A 20,444-nucleotide genomic window follows, 5' to 3' on the forward strand; every position below is an offset into this window, starting at 1 on the left:
TACCCAGGCTGGAGTGCAATGGCGCGATCTCGGCTCACTGCAACCTCCGCCTCCTGGGTTCAGGCAATTCTCCTGCCTCAGCCTCCTGAGTAGCTGGGATTACAGGCACGTGCCACCATGCCCAGCTAATTTTTTGTATTTATAGTAGAGACGGGGTTTCACCATGTTGACCAGGATGGTCTCGATCTCTTGACCTTGTGATCCACCCGCCTCGGCCTCCCAAAGTGCTGGGATTACAAGCTTGAGCCACCGCGCCCGGCCTCCTTATTTTTAATATGAGGAACTAAGGCTAAGAAAAGTGAGGTAACTAGCACAGGATCCCACTGTTGGAAACCAGTAGAACAGGACTGGGAGGGCTGTTTCTACATACCGTTCTGCATTTCCCAAGTTACAGGGTATAGATGTGCCAATTTCAGCTGCTTCCTGACTAGTCAAACCAAATGTGCAATTAGTTCATTTGACAGGTGTGCTTTTATGTAAAGAGGGGTCAGCTGGGCACAGTGGCTCATGCCTGTAATCCGAGCACTTTGGGAGGCCGAGGTGGGTGGATCACTTGAGCCTAGGAGTTTTAGACCAGGCTGGGCAACACAGCAAAACCCCATTACCACATTATATATATATATGCCTTGAAAGTTGAAAGTGAGGTATTACCATTCAGAAAGTTGTTTTCTTCTTTTAGTTCTAATTTAGGGATTTCATGTTATCATTTTAAAATAAAGTATAACTCTGTGTGTGCGTGCGTGTGTGTGTGTGTATGTGTATACATATATAAAACTTTAAAAAAATGTAAAAAATAAACAATGGAGAGGAGTCCACTGCTTGATGATAGGGTGATCATCAAAGAAATTGGCCGTTTTCGTTGTGTTCCTAAGTCGCATTTTTATCTCAATTGTATCTCCCAATAGGTTTTTGTACATAAGAAAAAATTCTCTTTGGCAAGGCTAAATAGGGTAGCTATTAAAAGTAAGGAATTTAAGTTAGACTTGAGTTAGAATCCCAGTGCTGACTGTGTGAAGTTGGACAAATTACGTAACACATCTGAGCCTCACATGTTTCCTCTGTAAAAATAATGTAGTAATAGTTCTAATCTCATAGGGGTCCTGGAAAACAAAATGAAGTGATGCATGTAACGTACTTACCGTAGTGTCTGACATATGGTCAGTCCTCAATATAAAGTAGCTGTTATCATTACAATTCCAATTTTTATTATTTTCAAATAATTTGGAAAGATTTCAATAATGCCTTATATTTGATAGGTGATTAAATTTTATAAAATACTTTTAAAATCACATTTTATTCCTACTATGATGGCTATAATATAGGTAGAACAAGTGTTACTACATTTTACCATTGTGTAAATTAAGACTTGGAGAGAAAAACATATCTTTTGAGCTATAAACTAGTTTTCCTAGGTTCATAAATCCCCTAGATGATTTTATTGTTGAGTTAGAAAGTTATTATCAGAATGTGTTGCAAACACTGCTGTTATATATATAATTAATTATTTAAAATGCTTTTTACAGATCTTGAAAATGAGCCAAGAAAAAAATGAAATATTTGAAAGTAAGTGGTCAAAAGAGAGAGAGAGAGAGAAGCAGTTGGCATTTGGTCTTGACACTGCCGAGAAGGCCTTGAAAGTTGAAAGTGAGGTATTACCATTCAGGAAGTTGTTTTCTTCTTGTTGTAGTTCTAATTTAGGGATTTCATGTTATCATTTTAAAATAAAGTATAACTGTGTATCTCAGTTTGGGCTGCCATAACCAAATACCACAGACTAGGTGGCTCAAACAACAGAACTTTATTTTCTCACAGGAGGATGGGAAGTCCAAGATCAAGGTGCCAGCCAAGTCAGTTCCTGGTGAGGGTTCTCTTCCTGGCTGGCAGATGGCCACCTTCTTGCTGTGTCCTCACATGACAAAGTGAGCAAGCTCTGGTGTTTCTTCCTCTTCCTATAAAGGCACTAACCCTATTGCATTAAGGCCCCACCCTTATATCCTCATTTGACCTTTATCACTTCCTTATCAACCTTATCTATCTCCAAATACATTCATATTGGGGATTAGGGCTTCAACAATATGAATAGGGAGGGAGAGCACAATCCAGTCTATAACAGTATAGAATATGTATTTCTATAATAATAATGGGGTAGCTCTGTTGTTTCTCCAAGCTGAGTGCCAGCACTAATCAAAGCGTACTTTAATTAGCAGATGTTTGATTGTTACAGTGTTCATAGAGTCACAGACTTATCTCTCGTTTTAACCTCTTGTCCTGCCATCATGGAAAGATCAATCAGGAGACATAATCAGCCTATATTTTGAAGAGTGACCTGGATCTGAGTTCATGGAAGTCTAAATCAGTAATTTAGAGGACAGTGACACTCAATCAGTTTGTAGTTTGCAGTGCCCCTAATCTCATCCTAATGACCTACAGGAATTTTCAGTGAAATGAGATAGGAAATCGATGCAATTTACCCTCTTCCTGTGGTTTTGGGAGGCCACCGCCTACCTTCTTGCCTTTTTTGTCTAAGCCTTTCTAATCAGCGTTTACCTCCCACGTTGACCTCAAGGCTTTGGGAAAATACCAAGTAGCTCCTATCCTAAAGTGAATTTTATATAGCCTATTCCCTTCATTGAGCAGCACAGACTGACTCGCAACCCACATTCTTTCACCAACCAATCAGTGAACATCCTGTGTCATTAATGTAAAAATCTGATAAAAATCTGCATTTAGCCAAAGTGTTTTCTCTCATGGATATATACATACATATATATTGTATGTATGTGTATATATATGTATATGTGTATATATAGTATGTGCGTGTATATATACATATAAATCAAGCTGGGCATGATGGCTCACACCTGTAATCCTAGCACTTTGGGAGGCTGAGGCAAGGGGATCACTAGGAGTTTGAGACCAGCCTGAGCAACATAGTGGGACATTGTCTCCACACACAAAAAATTAAAATGTTAGCCAGGTGTGGTGTTGCATGCCTGTGATCCCAGCTACTCAGGAGGCAGAGGTGGGAGGATCGTTTGAGCCCAGGAGGTCAAGGCTGCAGTGAGCTTTGATTACATCACTGCACCCCAACCTGGGTGACAGAGTGAGACCCTGTCTCAAAACAGAAAAAAAAAAAAGAGAAAGAGAAAAAACATGAGAGGATTAAAGAAAATCCTGGTACAAACAGATGGAGAAACATTCCATGCTCATGGTTAGGAAGAATCAATATCGTGAAAATGATCATACTGCCCAAAGTAATTTATAGATTCAACACTATCCCCATCAAGCTATCAATGACTTTCTTCACAGAACTGGGAAAAAACACCTTAAACTTCATATGGAACCAAAAGAGATCCCGCATAGCCAAGTCAATTCTAAGCAAAAAGAACAAAGCAGGAGGCATCATGCTACCTGACTTCAAATTATATTACAAGGCTACAGTAATCAAAACAGCATGGTACTGGTACCAAAATAGAGATACAGACCAATGGAACAGAACAGAGGCCTTGGAGGCAACGCCACACATCTACAACCATCTGATCTTTGGCAAACCTCACAAAAACAAGCAATGGGGAAAGGATTCCCTGTTTAATAAATGGTGTTGGGGAAACTGGCTAGCCATGTGCAAAAAGCAGAAACTGGGCCCTTTCCTGTCACCTTATACTAAAATTAACTCCAGATGGATTAAAGACTTAAACATCAGACCTAACACCATAAAAACTCTAGAAAAAAAACCTAGGCAAAACCATTCAGGACATAGGCGTAGGCAAGGACTTCATGACCAAAACACCAAAAGCATTGGCAACAAAAGCCAAAATAGACAAATAGGACCTAATCAAACTCCACAGCTTCTGCACAGCAAAAGAAACAATCGTTAGAGTGAATTGGCAACCAACAGAATGGGAAAAAATTTTTGCAATCTATCCGTCTGACAAAGGGCTGAAATCCAGAATTTACCAAGAACTAAAACAGATTTACAAGAAAAAAATAAACAAGCCCATTCAAAGGTGGGCAAAGGATATGAACAGACACTTTACAAAAGAAGACATACATGAGGCCAACAAACATATGAAAAAATGCACATCATCACAGGTCATTAGAGAAATGCAAATCAAAACTACATTGAGATACCATCTCACGCCAGTTAGAATGGTGATCATTAAAGAATCTGAAGACAACAGATGCTGGAGAGGATGTGGAGAAATAGGAACACTTTTACACTGTTGGTGGGAGTGTAAATTAGTTCAACCATTGTGGAAGACAGTGTAGTGATTCCTCAAGGACCTAGAAATAGAAATTCCATTTGACCCAGCAATCCCATTACTGGGTATATATCCAAAGGATTATAAATTGTTCTATTATAAGAACACATGCACACGAATGTTCATTGTGGCACTGTTTACAATAGCACAGACTTGGAACCAACCCAAATGCCCATTGATGATGGACTGGACAGGGAAAATGTGGCACATATACACCATGGAATACTATGCAGCCATAAAAAACAATGAGTTCGTGTCCTTTGTAGGGACATGGATGAACCTGGAAACTATCATTCTCAGCAAACTGACACAAGAACAGAAAATCAAACGCCACATGTTCTCTCTCATAGGCGGGTATTGAACACTGAGAATACATGGACACAGGGAGGGAAGTATCACACACTGGGATCTGCCGGGATGAACTAGGGGAGGGACAGCGGGGGGTGGGGAGTTGGGGAGGGATAACATGGAGAGAAATGCCAGATATAGGTGATGGGGAGGAAGGCAGCAAACCACCTTGCCATGTGTGTACCTATGCAGCAATCTTGCATGTTCTTCACATGTACCCCAAAACCTAAAACGCAATTTATATATATATAAATTTATATATATATAAATGGTGTTGGAATGGAATTTATATATATATATATATATATATATATATATATATATATAATGTAAGATTTATATATATATAATGGAATATATATATATATATAATGGAATATATATATATATATATATATATATATATATATATATATATAAAAATCTTAAAATCAGACTAAGGCCAGTGCATAAAGAAGCTCATTTGATGCATCATTTGTAAAAAAAAAAAAAAGAAGAAAAAAAAAGAAAGAAGGAAAGAAGAAAAGAAAACCCTGGTTAATTAAGTCACTAAATATAATTAAATAAGCATAATTTGTAGTTAGGAAAACAGAATTTAAGCTATGCATCATGGCACCTTTATAGTCCCAGCTACTTGGGAGGCTGAGCCAGGAGGATGGCTTGAGCCCAGGAGTTGAGAACTGTAGTGCAGTTTACATTACACCTGTGAATAGCTACTGCACTCTAGCCTGGGTAACATAGCGAGATTCCATCTCTAAAATAAAAATAAACCACAGAGTTCAGAGTCAGACAGATTTATGGATTTGGAATCTCAGCTTTATACTTCCTGGCTATGTGAATTTAGGCAGATCACTTAAGATCTCTCGGCCTTACTTTAAACAATTCTCTTATAAGGTTGTCAGAACATTAAAGGTGAACCACATAGCACTTTGTTCTATAAATGGTACTTCTAAAATGATACATTTTAGAAACATAATATAACTATTGGCAGTCATTGCAAGCATTGCTAAAGAGTTTACCTCCATATAAGACTTGCTCAAAGTAGGAAGGACTCTAGAAACTAAATCTTTAAACCTGTGAATGATAGAAACTAAGAATGCTCAGTTTATTTAATTGATTTACATAAACTTTGTTTTAACTACTAAGGAAGGCATTGGTCTGCCAGAAGGATAGTTTGGAATATTTAAAACAAAATATTTATCAGGACCATTTCAAGATTCATTCTTAAAGCATTATGTCTTTTATGGGGAAAATCATCTTATTTTATTCTACTAAATGTCTTCATTTCTTAATCAGGAATTGCAAAAATCAAAGTCAGAGCTCATATGCCTTTATAATGAAGTTCACAATCTTCCAGGGGCATCAGAAAGCAGAGACCATTTTTTAATAGCATGGGACCTATTGCAAAAAGAGAATTCTGAATTAGAAACAAAGGTGAGACTGAGTTAGCTATTTAAATGTTCAATATTTAACATAGCTTTTATGAGGATAGGATAAAAGGAAATTAAGCAAGAGATGATTTGGGAATTGGAGTTTCTTTTATTATTACAGCATAAATTGCCATATACCATATACTACCATATACTGTGGATTATCAGTTAAGGTATATATCAGGTTAAATATTCAGGCTTCAACTAATATTTGGCACTTAGGATTCATCAGTGAATTTTTACTTTAAATCAGCTTCCCACCAACTTAATTTTTGGAGCACACATTATAATGTAAAAGATTTATTTAAATGTCTTCAATTTAAAAATTTAGGATCAAAGCATTTCTCTATAATGTAAAAGATTTATTTAAATATCTTCAATTTAAAAATTTAGGATCAATGCATCATTCTCAGTTACACTGAAAACTGGGCTTAGAATTAGGAAAATGTTCAAATGTCCTGATCCAAGCTTGTCCCCTAAGTTTAAAAATGGCTTCCAGCAAGGATTGCTTGTGCTCAGGAGTTAGAGGCTGTAATGTGCTATGATGTGCCTGTGAATAGTAACTGTACCTCAGCCTGGGCAGCATAGTGAGACCCCATCTCTTAAAAAAAAAAAAAAAAAAAAGAGGCTGCCTGACCACGTCAAAGAATTCCCATCTAGCCCAATACTAGATTGAAAATTTGTCTGTATGATTTCTAGAGTCCCACCTATTAGGTTATCACTATCTCCTCCTGGCTGAAAATTCCCTTCCTCAGTCACTCTTTTGATCTAGACTAAAGATTAAGGAGTCTTGAACACAGCAGTGAAAATATATTAGGCTGTATTTTAACACCATGTATAAGGTGAATAACTAAATAAAAGCCTAATTTACCTAGATGTAGTTGTTACACCAGAAAATCAGGAGTAGGTTGCTGAGGGATTGGGACATCAATCAGATAGCATGTGACATGGGAAGGAAAAGTCCAGAACATAAGGTTTGCTGCCTGGGAGGGTAGGTAGATATGTAAGGCACAATATACAACTAAGACTTTTTTGTGGGACCTTGTCAGCAAGGTAAATTATCATCACGTTGTACAGTTAAAGGACCATGCCTTTTAAGGTATCAATGAAAAAGTTAACAGATGAGCTGAAATGAGAAGAATATAATATAAAGTGAAGAGATCCAGATCTACTCTTCTGGTGATCTGGTCTCCTTTTTTCTTAAACTTTTTATGTTGAAATAGTATCAGACTCACAGAAAAAATTATGAAAGTACAAAGAATTCCCATATACTTTCACTCTTCCAAATGTTAACATGGTATCGTGTTTACCTAATCATTGTTTCTCTATCTACACACACGCTGGCACACACACACGCGTTTTTTTGTAAACCCTTTCAGAGTAAGTTGGAGACATAATCTGCTTTACCCTTAAATATTTCCATGTGTGTTTACTAAAAACTATAACATCTCATATTATCACAGTACAAGTCTCAAAATCAGGAAATTGATATTGACACAATACTATAATCTATAGCTCGTATTCAGATTTTACCAATTATTCCCCTCTATAGCAAGAAAATAACTTTTTTCCTAGTCTGAGATCTAACCCAGCATCATACATTGCATTTAATTGTCATGTCTCTGTAAGTCCTTCAATCCAAAAAAGTCTTTGTCTTTCATGACTTTGATATGTGTGTGTGTGTATATATATATATAGTGGATCAATTTTGTGTTTTTATTCAAGTGTTTTATTACATAAAATTTAAACAAATGCAAAACAACAAAAAGAATTCAATAGATATGTCATGAGGCCTCAAGAACTACTAATCATGTGCCATTCCTGTTTCACCTGTAGTTCTCTACTTCAGCCATTTCTGATCAACCCATTGTCCATCCTCCATTATTTTTTTCAGTTTTGTTTTTTGTGAAGTCAAATGTATACACATTGAAAGACACAAATCCTAAAAATCTTTGACATGTAAATATTAAAAAATATATATAATTAATAAATAAATATAAATATATAAATATAAATATATATAAAAAATATATATATATTTACTATATATATATTTTTTAATATTTACATGTCAAAGATTTTTGATGCAATCTCGGCTCACTGCAACCTCTGCCTCCCGGTTCAGGCAATTCTCTTGCCTCAGCCTCCTGAGGAGCTGGGCTACAGGTGTGCATCACCATGCCTGGCTAATTTTTTTTCTGTATTTTAGTAGAGATGGGGTTTCACCATGTTGGCCAGGATGATCTCAATCTCCTGACCTCGTGATCTGCCTGCCTAGGCCTCTCAAAGTGCTGGGATATAGGCATGAGCCACCGCGCCTGGCCCACTTTGATATTTTTGAAGAGTACTGCCTTAGTCAGTTTGGGCTGCTATAATATACCATAGATTAGGTAGATTAAACAACAAATATTTATTTCTCTCAGTTCTAGAGGCTGGGAAGTCAAAGATTAAGATGTTGGCATGTCTGGCATATCCAGTGTCTGGTGAGGGCATTCTTCCTGATTTGCAGACAGCTGTCTTCTCATTGTATCTTCACATGGCCAAGAGCAGAGAGAGAGAGAGAATGCAAGCTCTTTCCCGTCTCTTCTCATAGGGCACTACTACCATCATGAGGGCTGCACCCTTGTGAATTAATTATTGCTAAAGTGTCTTCCTACTACCATCCCATTGAGGGTAAGGCTTTCAACATATGAGCTCTGAGTCAACACAGACATGCAGTGCATAGCAAGACCATTGATTTGGAAGAATGTCTCTTAATTTGGATTTGTCTGATGTTTCCTCACAATGTAATTAAGGTTACCTATTTTTAGCAGGAATACTACAGAGATAATGTTGTATCCTTCTCAGTGTATTTTATCAGGAAACATGACATGTTTGTTCTATTACTCATGATATTAACTTTGATCATTTGGTTAAGGTACTGTCTGCTAGATTTGTCCACTATAAAGTTATTACTTTCCCCTTTGCAATTCATAAATATCTTGTGGGGAGATGCTTTGAGACTACATGTGTTCTATTTCCCATCAAACTTTTACTCATTAAAAGTTTCCATTTTGAATCTTTGATTTTTAGGTTATATTCTAGTTTTCTTCAGAATATAGAGTGCTTTAGATCTAAAGATGTCTTGCTAAAGAGGTTGTATTGTATGTACTTCCTGAAGCCCCCATTTTACAGGCTGTCATTTTGTTTGGATCACAACATCTAGACTCATACAGAATTTTAGAGCTGAAAGGAGTATGATCATGCAGGCCAACTCCTTCAGTTTATACATAAGAACACCAAGGCTCAGGGATATTAAACTGCTGCCAAGTTACATAGTGATTCTTGGCCTATGCTGTTTTTACCCTACCCTAAGGCCTCAATCAGAAAGCAGAACCATCAGCTTAATTCTTATGCTACTTAAACATGACTGATCATTAAATTGAGCTATACCACTAAGATACAATTTTGATAGGAAGAAATCTATGGAACAGAGTTTGTCCTGTTCCACAATATCCATGTCATGGAGAGTCTGATGGCTTTAACTTTCTTTGTTATAAAGAGTAAAGCTTCTGCTCACGTAAGATATACACTTATTTTGTCATGTGAGAATTCAGAATACCTAGAAAATGCTCTGTGTTAGTGTCACCATCCTCTTCAGAAACCCTCAGCAGGTTTCAGTGTGCTATAAGATCATATCTAAACGCCACTGTTTTATCTTTCTTTCTTTCTTTTTTAATGGCAAGAACCACAATTATCTTTTTTTTCTTCTTCTTTTTCTTCAGATGAGGTCTCTCTGTCGCCCAGGCTGGAGTGCAGTGGCAAGATCATAGCTCACCTCCCCCTCCTGGCCTCAAGGCCTCAAGTGATTGTCATGCCTCAGCTTCCCAAGGAGCTGAGACCACAGACACATGCCACCGCACCTGGCTAATTTGAATGTTTTCCTTTATAGAGAGAGGGTCTCCCTATTTTGCCAGGCTGTCTTTGTTTACTTCTTAAGAGACTAACATTTATTATCTGTAATGTTTACATTTTTACAATGACCATAAAGGTTAATGATTAAGTAGCATTTTGGAATCTTTTTTCCTGCTTACAAAAATAATGCAAGCTCATTAAGAAAATTGTTTTTTAGGTTCCTTTATAATCTGACCTCTCTTTTCAATCTTACCTTATTTCTTTTCTTTCCTTTTTTTTTTTTTTTGAGACAGAGTCTCACACTGTCCCCAGGGCTGGAGTACAATGATGCTATCTTGGCTTACTGCCACCTCCGCCTTCCAGGTTCAAGTGATTCTTCTGCCTTGGCCTCCTGAGCAGCTGCTATTACAGGCGCCAGCTACCATGTCCAGCTAATTTTTTGTATTTTTGGTAGAGACAGGGTGTCACTACGTTGGCCAGGCTGGTCTCAAACTTCTGATCTTGTGATCCACCTGCCTCAGCCTTCCAAAGTGTTGGGATTACAGGTATGAGCCACTGCACCTGGCTTTTTTCTTTTTTTTTTTGAGACAGAGTTTCTGTTGCCCAGGCTGGGATGCAGTGGCACACTCTTAGCTCATTGCAATTTTTACCTCACAAGTTCAAGTGATGCTCATGCCTCAGCCATTTGAGTAGCTAGGGTTATAGGCATGCACCACCACTCTTGTCTAATTTTTCTATTGTTAGTAGAGATGGGGTTTCACCATGTTGGCCAAGCTGGTCTCACACTCCTGCAATCTTGCCTTATTTCTGCAGCTCCTTATTTTGTAGCCTTTATTTCAATGAGATCATCTTCTTTACTTTCCCCCAAATGACTCTATACTCAGTTCTACATCAATGCCTTTGACCATATTGCTCCCCATACTTAAAATGTGCCATTTGTAGTCTCTTCTCTTATCCGTATCTTCCCAACTTGAGAGGACCAGTTCAAGACCAACCTTTTCCCCTAGAAAGAAAGGTTATAGTCCACATGAGATTGTATGGATTTTATGATATTATAATCCATTTTACACACTGTAGTTTCTCTTCAGAGAACTGAAAAGGCACAGAAAACCGAAGGGATCTCTTAAACTTAAATTGATCTTTATAATTAAGTCCATTGTGTTCTTAGAATCAAACATGTAGAAGCTTTGCATTTTCAGAGAGGCTCAGGATATGAATCAGGCAGGCTATTGTTTACCTTAGCACAATACTCTGATGGGAATCTATTTTCCTTTCTTATTTTTTATTCTTATTTTTTTATTCTTTTTTTTTTTTTTTTTTGAGACGGAGTTTCGCTCTTGTTACCCAAGCTGGAGTGCAATGGTGCGATCTCGGCTCACCGCAACCTCCGCCTCCTGAGTTCAGGCAATTCTCCTGCCTCAGCCTCCTTATTTTTATTTTTTATTCTATTCTATTCTATTCCTGGCCTCAAGCAATCCTCCCACCTCAGCCTCCAAAAGTGCTAGGATTAAAGGGATGAGCCACTGTGCCTAGCTCATCTTTCTTTCTTAGAATCATTCCCCACCCATCCTTTCTACTCCCGGAAGATGTTTTTTCATTTTATATGAAGATATAGTGTAACCTTTCAGGAAAGGAAATCTTTAGAATGTGTTTGCCAAAACAAAACAAAAATACTGAACAAATGATTTGCCAGATCATGCAAGGCAGTGACTCTCAAAGCATCTACTTGCAGAATTACCTGGGAGGCTTATTTAAAGTACGGATTTCCATTCCCGCGTCCCCCAGACCACTAATAATGAATCTCAGGGCAGGGGCTATAAGACTGCATTTTCTTTAACAAATATTTTATTTTTTATTTTTACTTTTGAGATAGTCTTACTCTGTCATCTAGGCTGGAGTGTGGTTGCCTGATCTTGGCTCACTGCAACCTTCACCTCCCAGGCTCAAGTCATCTTTCCATCTCAGCCTCCCAAGTAGCTGGCACTACAGGTGCACACCACCATGCATGGCTAATTTTTTTTTAGAGACAGGGTCTTTTCATGTTGTCCAGTCTGGTCTTGAACTCCTGCACTCAAGAAATCCACCTGCCTTGGCCTCCCAAAGTGCTGATATTACAGGTGTGAGCCACTGCACCCGGCCAAGACTACATTTTTAATAAATTTTTCAGGTGATGCTTTTATATTATAGTGATTTCAGAACCACTATGGAAGAAAGTTCTTTTCTGCAAGATATATCTAATATTCTTTATAATGTTTACTGGCAGCAGGATATTATTGATTTTTTATTATATATTATTGCTTTTATGAATCAATGAAGTGCATTCAAAACTTGAAAATAAAAATGCGTGGTAATAGTGTAAAACTTGATAGATCCCATATTTGTGCTTGTTAAAAGGTATAACCAAATGCTAAACAGCACTCTGAGAAGCCAACTCCAGAGACCAAAAATATTTAAAAAAAAAAAAAAAAAAAAAAAAGGAATTTACATTACCCTTATGCCTATGGTAAAAAATTGATTAAGTTATATAACACTGCAAAGTATTAAGTTGGAATAAGACTTCAATTAGGATGTAATTTTATCTTATATAAGCCAACGGCTAAGAATTTAATGAAATCAGTATACTTTTTTCACAGCTGTAAATAAAAGTATGCAAAATAGAATATTTGTCTTTTCACTTAATTTTACAGGTCTTGAAGCTTTCACAAGAATTTGCACAATTAAACAATTTTACTCTAGGGGAAAAAACTACAACTGCTAATTTAATTAAAAGTGAAAATATCTGTAAAGATCCTGAGTCTAACAAGCCAATTTTGGAAGCAGAAATTCAAACCCCAAAGGAAGAGAGAGAGGAATTCTGGTAAATTGGAAATATCATATATCACATTAATTATTTGGAGGGCATATATTTTATTTGGCTTGATCATTATTAAGAATTTGACATTTAGCTGGGTGTAGTGGCTTACTTCTGTAATCCCAGCAGTTTGGGAGACTGAGGCAGACAGATCACTTGAGCTCAATCAGGAGTTTGAGGTCAGCCTGAGAACCATAGCAAAACACCGTCTCTACAAATAACAAAAATTAGCCAGGCATGGTGGCCTGTGTCTGTAGTCCCAGCTACTCAGGAGGCTGAGGTGGGAGGATTGCTTGAGCCTGGAAGGCAGAGATTGTAGTGAGCCATGATTGTGTCACTGCACTGCAGCCTGGGCAACAGAGTCAGATCCTGTCTCAAAATAATAATAATAATTTGATATTCATTTCCAAATTATGTGAGTGGAAAAATTAGTTATAAACGTTCTCCAAAAATTTTGTCTTTTGATATATTATTACATTTTAAATCTTTTTTCCTGCTTTTAAAAAATGAATATATGTGACTGGGCACAATGACTCACGCCTGTAATCCCAGCACTTTGGGAAGCTGAGGCAGGCAGATCACCTGAGGGTGGGATTTTGAGACCAGCCTGACCAACATGGAGAAACTCCATCTCTACTAAAAATATAAAACTAGCCAGGTGTGTTGGCACAGGCCTATAATCCCAACTACTCAGAAGGCTGAGGCAGGAGAATCGCTTGAAGGCAGAGGTTGTGGCGAGCCAAGATCACACCATTGCACTTCAGCCTGGGCAACAAGAGTGAAAATCCATCTCAAAAAAAAAAAGAAGAAGAAGAAGAAGAATATATGCTTTTTAAAAGAAGATTTAGAAAGCATGCAAAAGTATAAAGAGATTAGAACAACCCTCAATTCTCACCAGGGAAAGATGTTACCTTAATTTTTTTTCCTTTTTTTTTTTGTATACATACACATATATGTATATTTTTACATAATTAAGATTATACTCTACAGAGTTTTTTTTTTTTGCTGTCTTTATTTAACGTTGCATTTGATACTTTTTTGAGCACCTTTCTTTTATTTATCTATCTTATTAATTTTGCCCTCTAACTCCTGTACTTCTACTTTTTTAACCAAAAGTACCTTTCACAGAAACATGAGGCTTTGGCAAGTGCACTACTCTGCTTGGGCACAAAAGCTAATAGTTGCAATCAAATTTTGTCTTGGAAAAAGTCTAGAATGAAATAACCAAAAGGAAACAATAGATGTCAATTTTGGCATATACCATACTAAAGGATACATTCATCAGTAAAGTGAGAAAATATAGTCTAGGAGTAGACAAATTTATATCTTTGTAAATGTTCTAAAGATAGAAGGAGACTGTTTTGCCAGTTTGGGGTCTCTGAATATTATGCCCTCTTAAAAGTTGCATTTGGCTGGGCATGGTGGCTCATGCCTGTAGTCCCAGCACTTTGAGAGGCCAAGGTGGACAGATCACTAGGTCAGGAGATTGAGACCATCCTGGCCAACATGGTGAAACCCAGTCCCTACTAAAATCCAAAAACTTAGCCGGGTGTGGTGGCGTGCACCTGTAGTCCCAGCTTCTTGGGAGGCTGAGGCCGGAGAATCACTTGAACCTGGGAGGCGGAGGTTGCAGTGAGCCCAGATTGTGCTACAACACTTCAGCCTGGTGACAGAGCGAGACTCCATCTCAAAAAAAAAAAAAAAAAAAAAAATTGTTGCTTTTAACTTTAGAGTAAGCTTTGAGCCCAAGATTCACAATTGTAAAACCTAGTTGCAGATGTGGGAGAGTATCTTGGGAGATGATGGGGAAGGGGTATGATAATGGTCACAAGAACAGAGAGCCAAGAAGCTAGATTTAGGTTTGTGTTGGGAAAAAGAAAGTCTAGTTCTTGAGCACTGGAAGAGTGTATTACAGGATTTTTGAGGAAGATTGTTCTAGTATCTATATTAGATAAAATGGAGATGGAAGATAGACCAATTAATCTATATATGAGTGATAGATGAAGAAATAGTTGCCTACATTGAGTAAGTGGCAATGAAAATGAAATGGTCAATCTGAAAGTTCTTCAAGAAGGAGCTGACATAAATGATCAAATCTGACAAAAGTCCACCCAGGTGATTTTGGGTAATTGGCAGAGATACTTGCCTTGGGGAGCAAGGATGTAGCTTTAATTCATCTAGGGGTGGGAAATTTTGCCATGAGAAAGATTATGGCCTTCCCTCTTCAGACCTCTTTGATGCCACCTGTTTCCAAGACTTGGTCCAATCTGCTTCCCATAACTGGGACTCTGAAAAGTCTAAATTTTTACCCTCTGCCTCCTCCTCTTTTTTTCTCATAATGTTTTCCAGCTTGTTTATCTCCTATTCCCCTCTTCACAGCCTCCCCTCATCATGGGTCCATAACACAACCACATTCAGCAAGCCATTGTGTATCTACGATGTGCCAGGCACTGTAGGTAGGTACTGAGGATATACAATAAGACACAGTTTCTTATCATTATGGTCCACATCGTCTGATGGAGAAAGATGGTTAAATAAGGCAGTACTGGGTACTGTGCAAACACAAAGCAGGGGCCCTGGCCCAGACTAATGAATCAAAAAATATTCTTTTTATTTATTTATTTATTTTGAGATGGAGTTTCACACTTGTTGCCCAGGCTGGAGTGCAGTGGCACAATCTCGGCTCACTGCAACCTCCACCTCCTGGGTTCAAGCAATTCTCCTCCCTCACTCTCCTGAGTAACTGGGATTACTGGTCTGCACCACCACACTGGCTAATTTGTTTGTTTGTTTTTAGTAGAGATGGGGTTTCTCCATGTTGATCAGGGTGGTCTTGAACTCCTGACCTCAGGTGATCCGCCTGCCTCAGCCTCCCAAAGTGCTGGGATTACAGGCATGAGCCACTGCACCCAGCCAAAAAATATTCTTTTTTTAAAATTTAAATTTAAATTTCTAAAATTGCATTTTAGGTTTTGGGGTACATGTGAAGAACATGCAAGATTGTTGCATAGGTACACACATGGCAGCATGATTTGCTGCCTTCCTCCCCTTCATCTATATCTGGCATTTCTCCCCATGCTATCTCTCCCCAACTCCCCACCCTCCACTATCCCTCCCCTATCTCCCTGCAATAGACCCCAGTGTGTGATGTTCCCCTCCCTGTGTCCATGTGTTCTCATTGTTCAACAGCTGCCTATGAGTGAGAACATGCGGTGTTTGATTTTCTGTTCTTGTGTCAGTTTGCTGAGAATGATGGTTTCCAGTTTCATCCATGTCCCTACAAAGGACATGAACTCACCATTTTTGATGGCTGCATAGTATTCCATGGTGTATATGTGCCACATTTTCCCTGTCCAGTCTGTCATCGATGGGCATTTGGGTTGGTTCCAGGTCTTTGCTATTGTAAACAGTGCTGCAGTGAACATTCATGTGCATGTGTGCTTATAGTAGAACGATATATAATCCTTTGGATATATACTCAGTAATGGGATTGCTGGGTGAAATGGAATCTCTATTTCTAGGTCCTTGAGGAATTGCCACACTGTCTTCCACAATGGTTGAAGTAATTTACACTCTCACCAACAGTATAAAAGTGTTCCTATTTCTCCACATCCTCTCCAGCATCTGTTGTCTCCAGATTCTTTAATGATCGCCATTCTAACTGGTGTGAGATGGTATCTCAATGTAGTTTTGATTTGCATTTCTCTAATGACCAATGATGATGAGCATTTTTTCATATGTTTGTTGGCCTCATATATGTCTTCTTTTGTAAAGTGTCTGTTCATATCCTTTGCCCACTTTTGAATGAGGTTGTTTTTTTCTTGTAAATCTATTTTAGTTCTTTGTAAATTCTGGATATCAGCCCTTTGTCAGATGGGTAGACTGCAAAAATTTTTTCCCATTCTGTTGGTTGCCGATTCACTCTAACGACTGTTTCTTTTGCCATGCAGAAGCTGTGGAGTTTGATTACGTCCCGTTTGTCTATTTTGGCTTTTGTTGCCAATGCTTTTGGTGTTTTGGTCATGAAGTCCTTGCCTATGCCTATGTCCTGAATGGTTTTGCCTAGATTTTCTTCTAGGGTTTTTATGGTGTTAGGTCTGATGTTTAAGTCTTTAATCCATCTGGAGTTAATTTTAGTGTAAAGTGTCAGAAAGGGGTCCAGTTTCTGCTTTTTGCACATGGCTAGCCAGTTTTCCCAATACCATTTATTAAGCAGGGAATCCTTTCCCCATTGCTTGTTTTTGTCAGGTTTGTCAAAGATTGGATGATTGTAGATATGTTGTATTGTCTCCGAGGCCTCTGTTCTGTTCCATTGGTCTAAAGCTCTGTTTTGATACGAGTACCATGCTGTTTTGATTACTGCAGCCTTGTAGTATAGTTTGAAGTCCGGTAGTGTGATGCCTCCTGCTTTGTTCTTTTTGCTTAGAATTGACTTGGCTATGCGGGCTCTCTTTTGGTTCCATATGAAGTTTAAGGTGTTTTTTTCCAGTTCTGTGAAGAAGGTCATTCATTGGTAGCTTGATGGGGATAGCATTGAATCTGTAAATTACTTTGGGCAGTATGGCCATTTTCACAATATTGATTCTTCCTAACCATGAACATGGAATGTTTCTCCATCTGTTTGTGTCCTCTCTTATTTCATTGAGCAGTGGCTTGTAGTTCTCCTTGAAGAGGTAGGTCCTTTACGTTCTTTATTAGTTGTATTCCTAGGTATTTTATTCTCTTTGTAGCAATTGTGAATGGCAGTTTGTTCTTGATTTGGCTCCCTTTAAGTCTGTTATTGGTGTGTAGGAATGCTTGTGATTTTTGCACATAGATTTTGTATCCTGAGACTTTACTGAAGTTGCTTATCAGTTTCAGGAGATTTTGGGCTGAGACATTGGGGTCTTCTAGGTATACAATCATGTCATCTGCAAATAGAGACAATTTGACTTCCTCCTTTCCTATTTGAATACACTTTATTTCTTTTTCTTGCCTGGCTCCAGAAAATATTCTTAAAGGACGTATGAGTAATCAAATTTATCTTATACTGTTCTGTATCATTTATCTTTTAAAAACTGCTAAACTCAAAATAAAATGTTTCTTTATAGGAATTTTAAAAAGAATAAGACACTCCCTAGACACAATTTTTCTCCCTGTTGCTTTCCAGCTTTTTCTAGACATTTTTCCATAGTATGTATATATGTATGTACACACATGAATATATGTGTGTGTGTGTGTGTGTTTATTGAGTTTTGTGCCACGTTTTAACTTTGATAAGTATTTTTCTTGTTTATGAATATCTTGAATGTCACTTTTAAATTGAAGCATTTTTAATTCTCTTAGCCATTTCCAGATCTCTATTTATTTAATATGAGCATTATTGTACAGTCTTTTTTCTTATGAATTATTTTATTGCAATAAATTCATTGATATGCAATTATTCAGAGTCTGAAGATTTTTATGGCACTTTTTTCTTTGAGACAGAGTCTCCCTCTGTCACTCAGGCTGGAGGGCAGTGGTGTGATCTTGGCTCACTGCAACCTCCGCCTCCTGGGTTCAAGCTATTCTCACGCCTCAGCCTCCCAAGTAGCTGGGACTACTGATATGTGCCACCACACCTGGCTAATTTTTGTATTTTTAGTAGAGGCAGGGTTTCACCACGTTGGCCAGGCTGGTCTCAAACTCCTGACCTCAGGTGTTCCACCCGCCTCGGGCTCCAAAAGTCTGGGGATTACGGGAGTGAGCCACCGTGCCTGGGCATGGCTCTTGATCTGTATTGCCAAATTGATTTCTTAAAGAATTTGAGCACCAACTATAATCTGTGAAGTGTGCTGTGCTAGGTTTCAAGGTACTCAAAACAAAATTTAAGACTGAAGGAATAAAACTAAAACCAGCATATTTGTGTTCATTCTCCTTGTCATCCACACTCTCCGACCATTGAAGGTGCATTCCCTCCTCTTGGTTTCCGTGGCTTTTACCTCCTCTGCTTATTCCTTACAAGTTTTTAGGCTTCTGTTTATGATGATCCTCCTCCTGTTACTTTCCCCCTTCTCCCTGATTCCGTTTATCCAACCCCAGTGTTTCTGCTCACATTTTTCTGTATCTGTGTCTTCACCACCAACATCACTGTAGTCAGTTTACAGCCACATTACCCCATGTTGGTCTGCCATCTGCTTGCCTATTTGACCCAGTCAGAAATCCAGGTGTCATGGCAATTCCTTTTTCTCCCTTACCTGCCACATCCAATAAATGACAGACTTTATCAATATTGTCTTTTAAATATCTCCAGAATCCATCACAGTTCTATTCACTGTTATTTATTATATGGATTATTACAACAGTCTCTCAAATGGTTTCCCTGCCACATGGCATCCAGATAATCTTTCTAAAGCACATTCTCTCTTTTGCTGCTGGGGTTTTATACATCTTATTTATTAAAGCATTTTGAAACATCTTTGTATGTTCATGTTCTCTTCTCTACCAACACCCACCCTCCCCAAAATCCATACACACATGCAAGTACATACACACTCCTTCCTCCTTTTACATTTGTCTAGCTTGCGTCTACTCATCCATCAGGCCTTGTATTACTTACTACTCATTCCTCACTTAATTGTAAGCTCCTTTCTTATCCTCATTCATCACTAAATTGTAAGTTCCTTGGGGCAGGAATCATGTCCTGTTGAAGCCCTAGTGCCTACCAAAGTGGCTAGTGCTTATTAAAATCTTTATAACCTGTGTCTGCTCAATGCCATACTAAGTTGAAAAAGTATAAATTTCATTTAAAGTGGTGGTTTGGCTATAAATGAAAACCTATTATGGATCATCTCCCTGAATGTAAGTTAAAAATATGACTCATTTATCGGTTTCTGTTTTTATTTTTGTTTTGAGATGGAGTCTCGCTCTGTCACCCAGGCTGGAATTCAGTGGCACAATCTTGGCTCACTACAACCTCCGCCTCCCAGGCTCAAGTGATTCTTGTGTTTCTGCCTCCTGAGTAGCTGGGACTATAGGCATGCACCGCCATGCCTGGCTATTTTTTTTATTTTTGGTAGAGATGGGGTTTCACCATGTTGGCCAGGCTGGTGTCCAGCTCGTGACCTCAGGTGATCCGTCCACCTCACCCTCTCAAAGTGCTGAGATTACAGGCATAAGCCACTGTGCCCAGTTGATACAATTCTTTGTGTTTTCTCTATATGGCTCGGCCTCCCAAAGTGCTGGGATTACAGGTGTGAACCACCACACCTGGCCTACTTATCTGTTTTTAAAGTTTATTTTTAAGAATAAAATGACTGCTGCGCCATAGAATTTAGGTTGAAAATCTTGTTTGCAATACTGTCTTGACTTGTAGCTTTTTTCCTACTACTATAGATTCTACTACTATAATAAGCATTTTGATAGATTTTTTTTTTTATATTTGCACCAAGTCTCAAATTAGGAGAAAGAAAGCAGAAGGAAATTCCAGAGGAGTCAGTAAAGGAGGGCACTTTCCCAAAAGAGGGGCAGAAGGAGGAGGGCTCACAACAGAATGGAGATATGAAAGATGAAGAAAAAGAACAGCAGTTGACCATTAAGACTGAGGAGGTTGTGAGGCATAGAGAAGAGCTGAGCCATATAAATCAGAGCCTCCTTCAGTCTCAGAGCTCTGGGGATAGTTCAGATGACAGTGGTGCCCAG

General features: G+C 38.3%; 1 protein-coding gene across 17 annotated transcripts in view; it reads left to right on the forward strand.

Annotated features, from left to right (window-relative positions):
* The window catches only part of CCDC30 (coiled-coil domain containing 30), a 167,648-nt gene that overhangs the window by 56,034 nt on the left and 91,170 nt on the right, over positions 1–20,444 (forward strand). For 12 of the 17 annotated variants that reach the window (XM_074380644.1, XM_074380648.1, XM_074380645.1 and 9 more), the window contains 2 exons: positions 12,622–12,791; positions 20,195–20,444. The exons of 2 other annotated variants lie outside the window; for them this stretch is intronic. In XM_074380644.1, coding sequence (XP_074236745.1) covers positions 12,622–12,791; positions 20,195–20,444 — 420 coding nt within the window. Of the gene's footprint in view, positions 1–1,523; positions 1,650–5,906; positions 6,045–12,621; positions 12,792–13,274; positions 15,242–20,194 lie in introns of those variants that run through there. 3 more of the 17 variants (XM_003936978.4, XM_074380655.1, XM_074380657.1) reach the window with 3 other exon arrangements.

The sequence above is a fragment of the Saimiri boliviensis genome, chromosome 11, assembly GCF_048565385.1.
Source record: "Saimiri boliviensis isolate mSaiBol1 chromosome 11, mSaiBol1.pri, whole genome shotgun sequence".
NCBI classification, from domain to species: Eukaryota; Metazoa; Chordata; class Mammalia; order Primates; family Cebidae; genus Saimiri; species Saimiri boliviensis.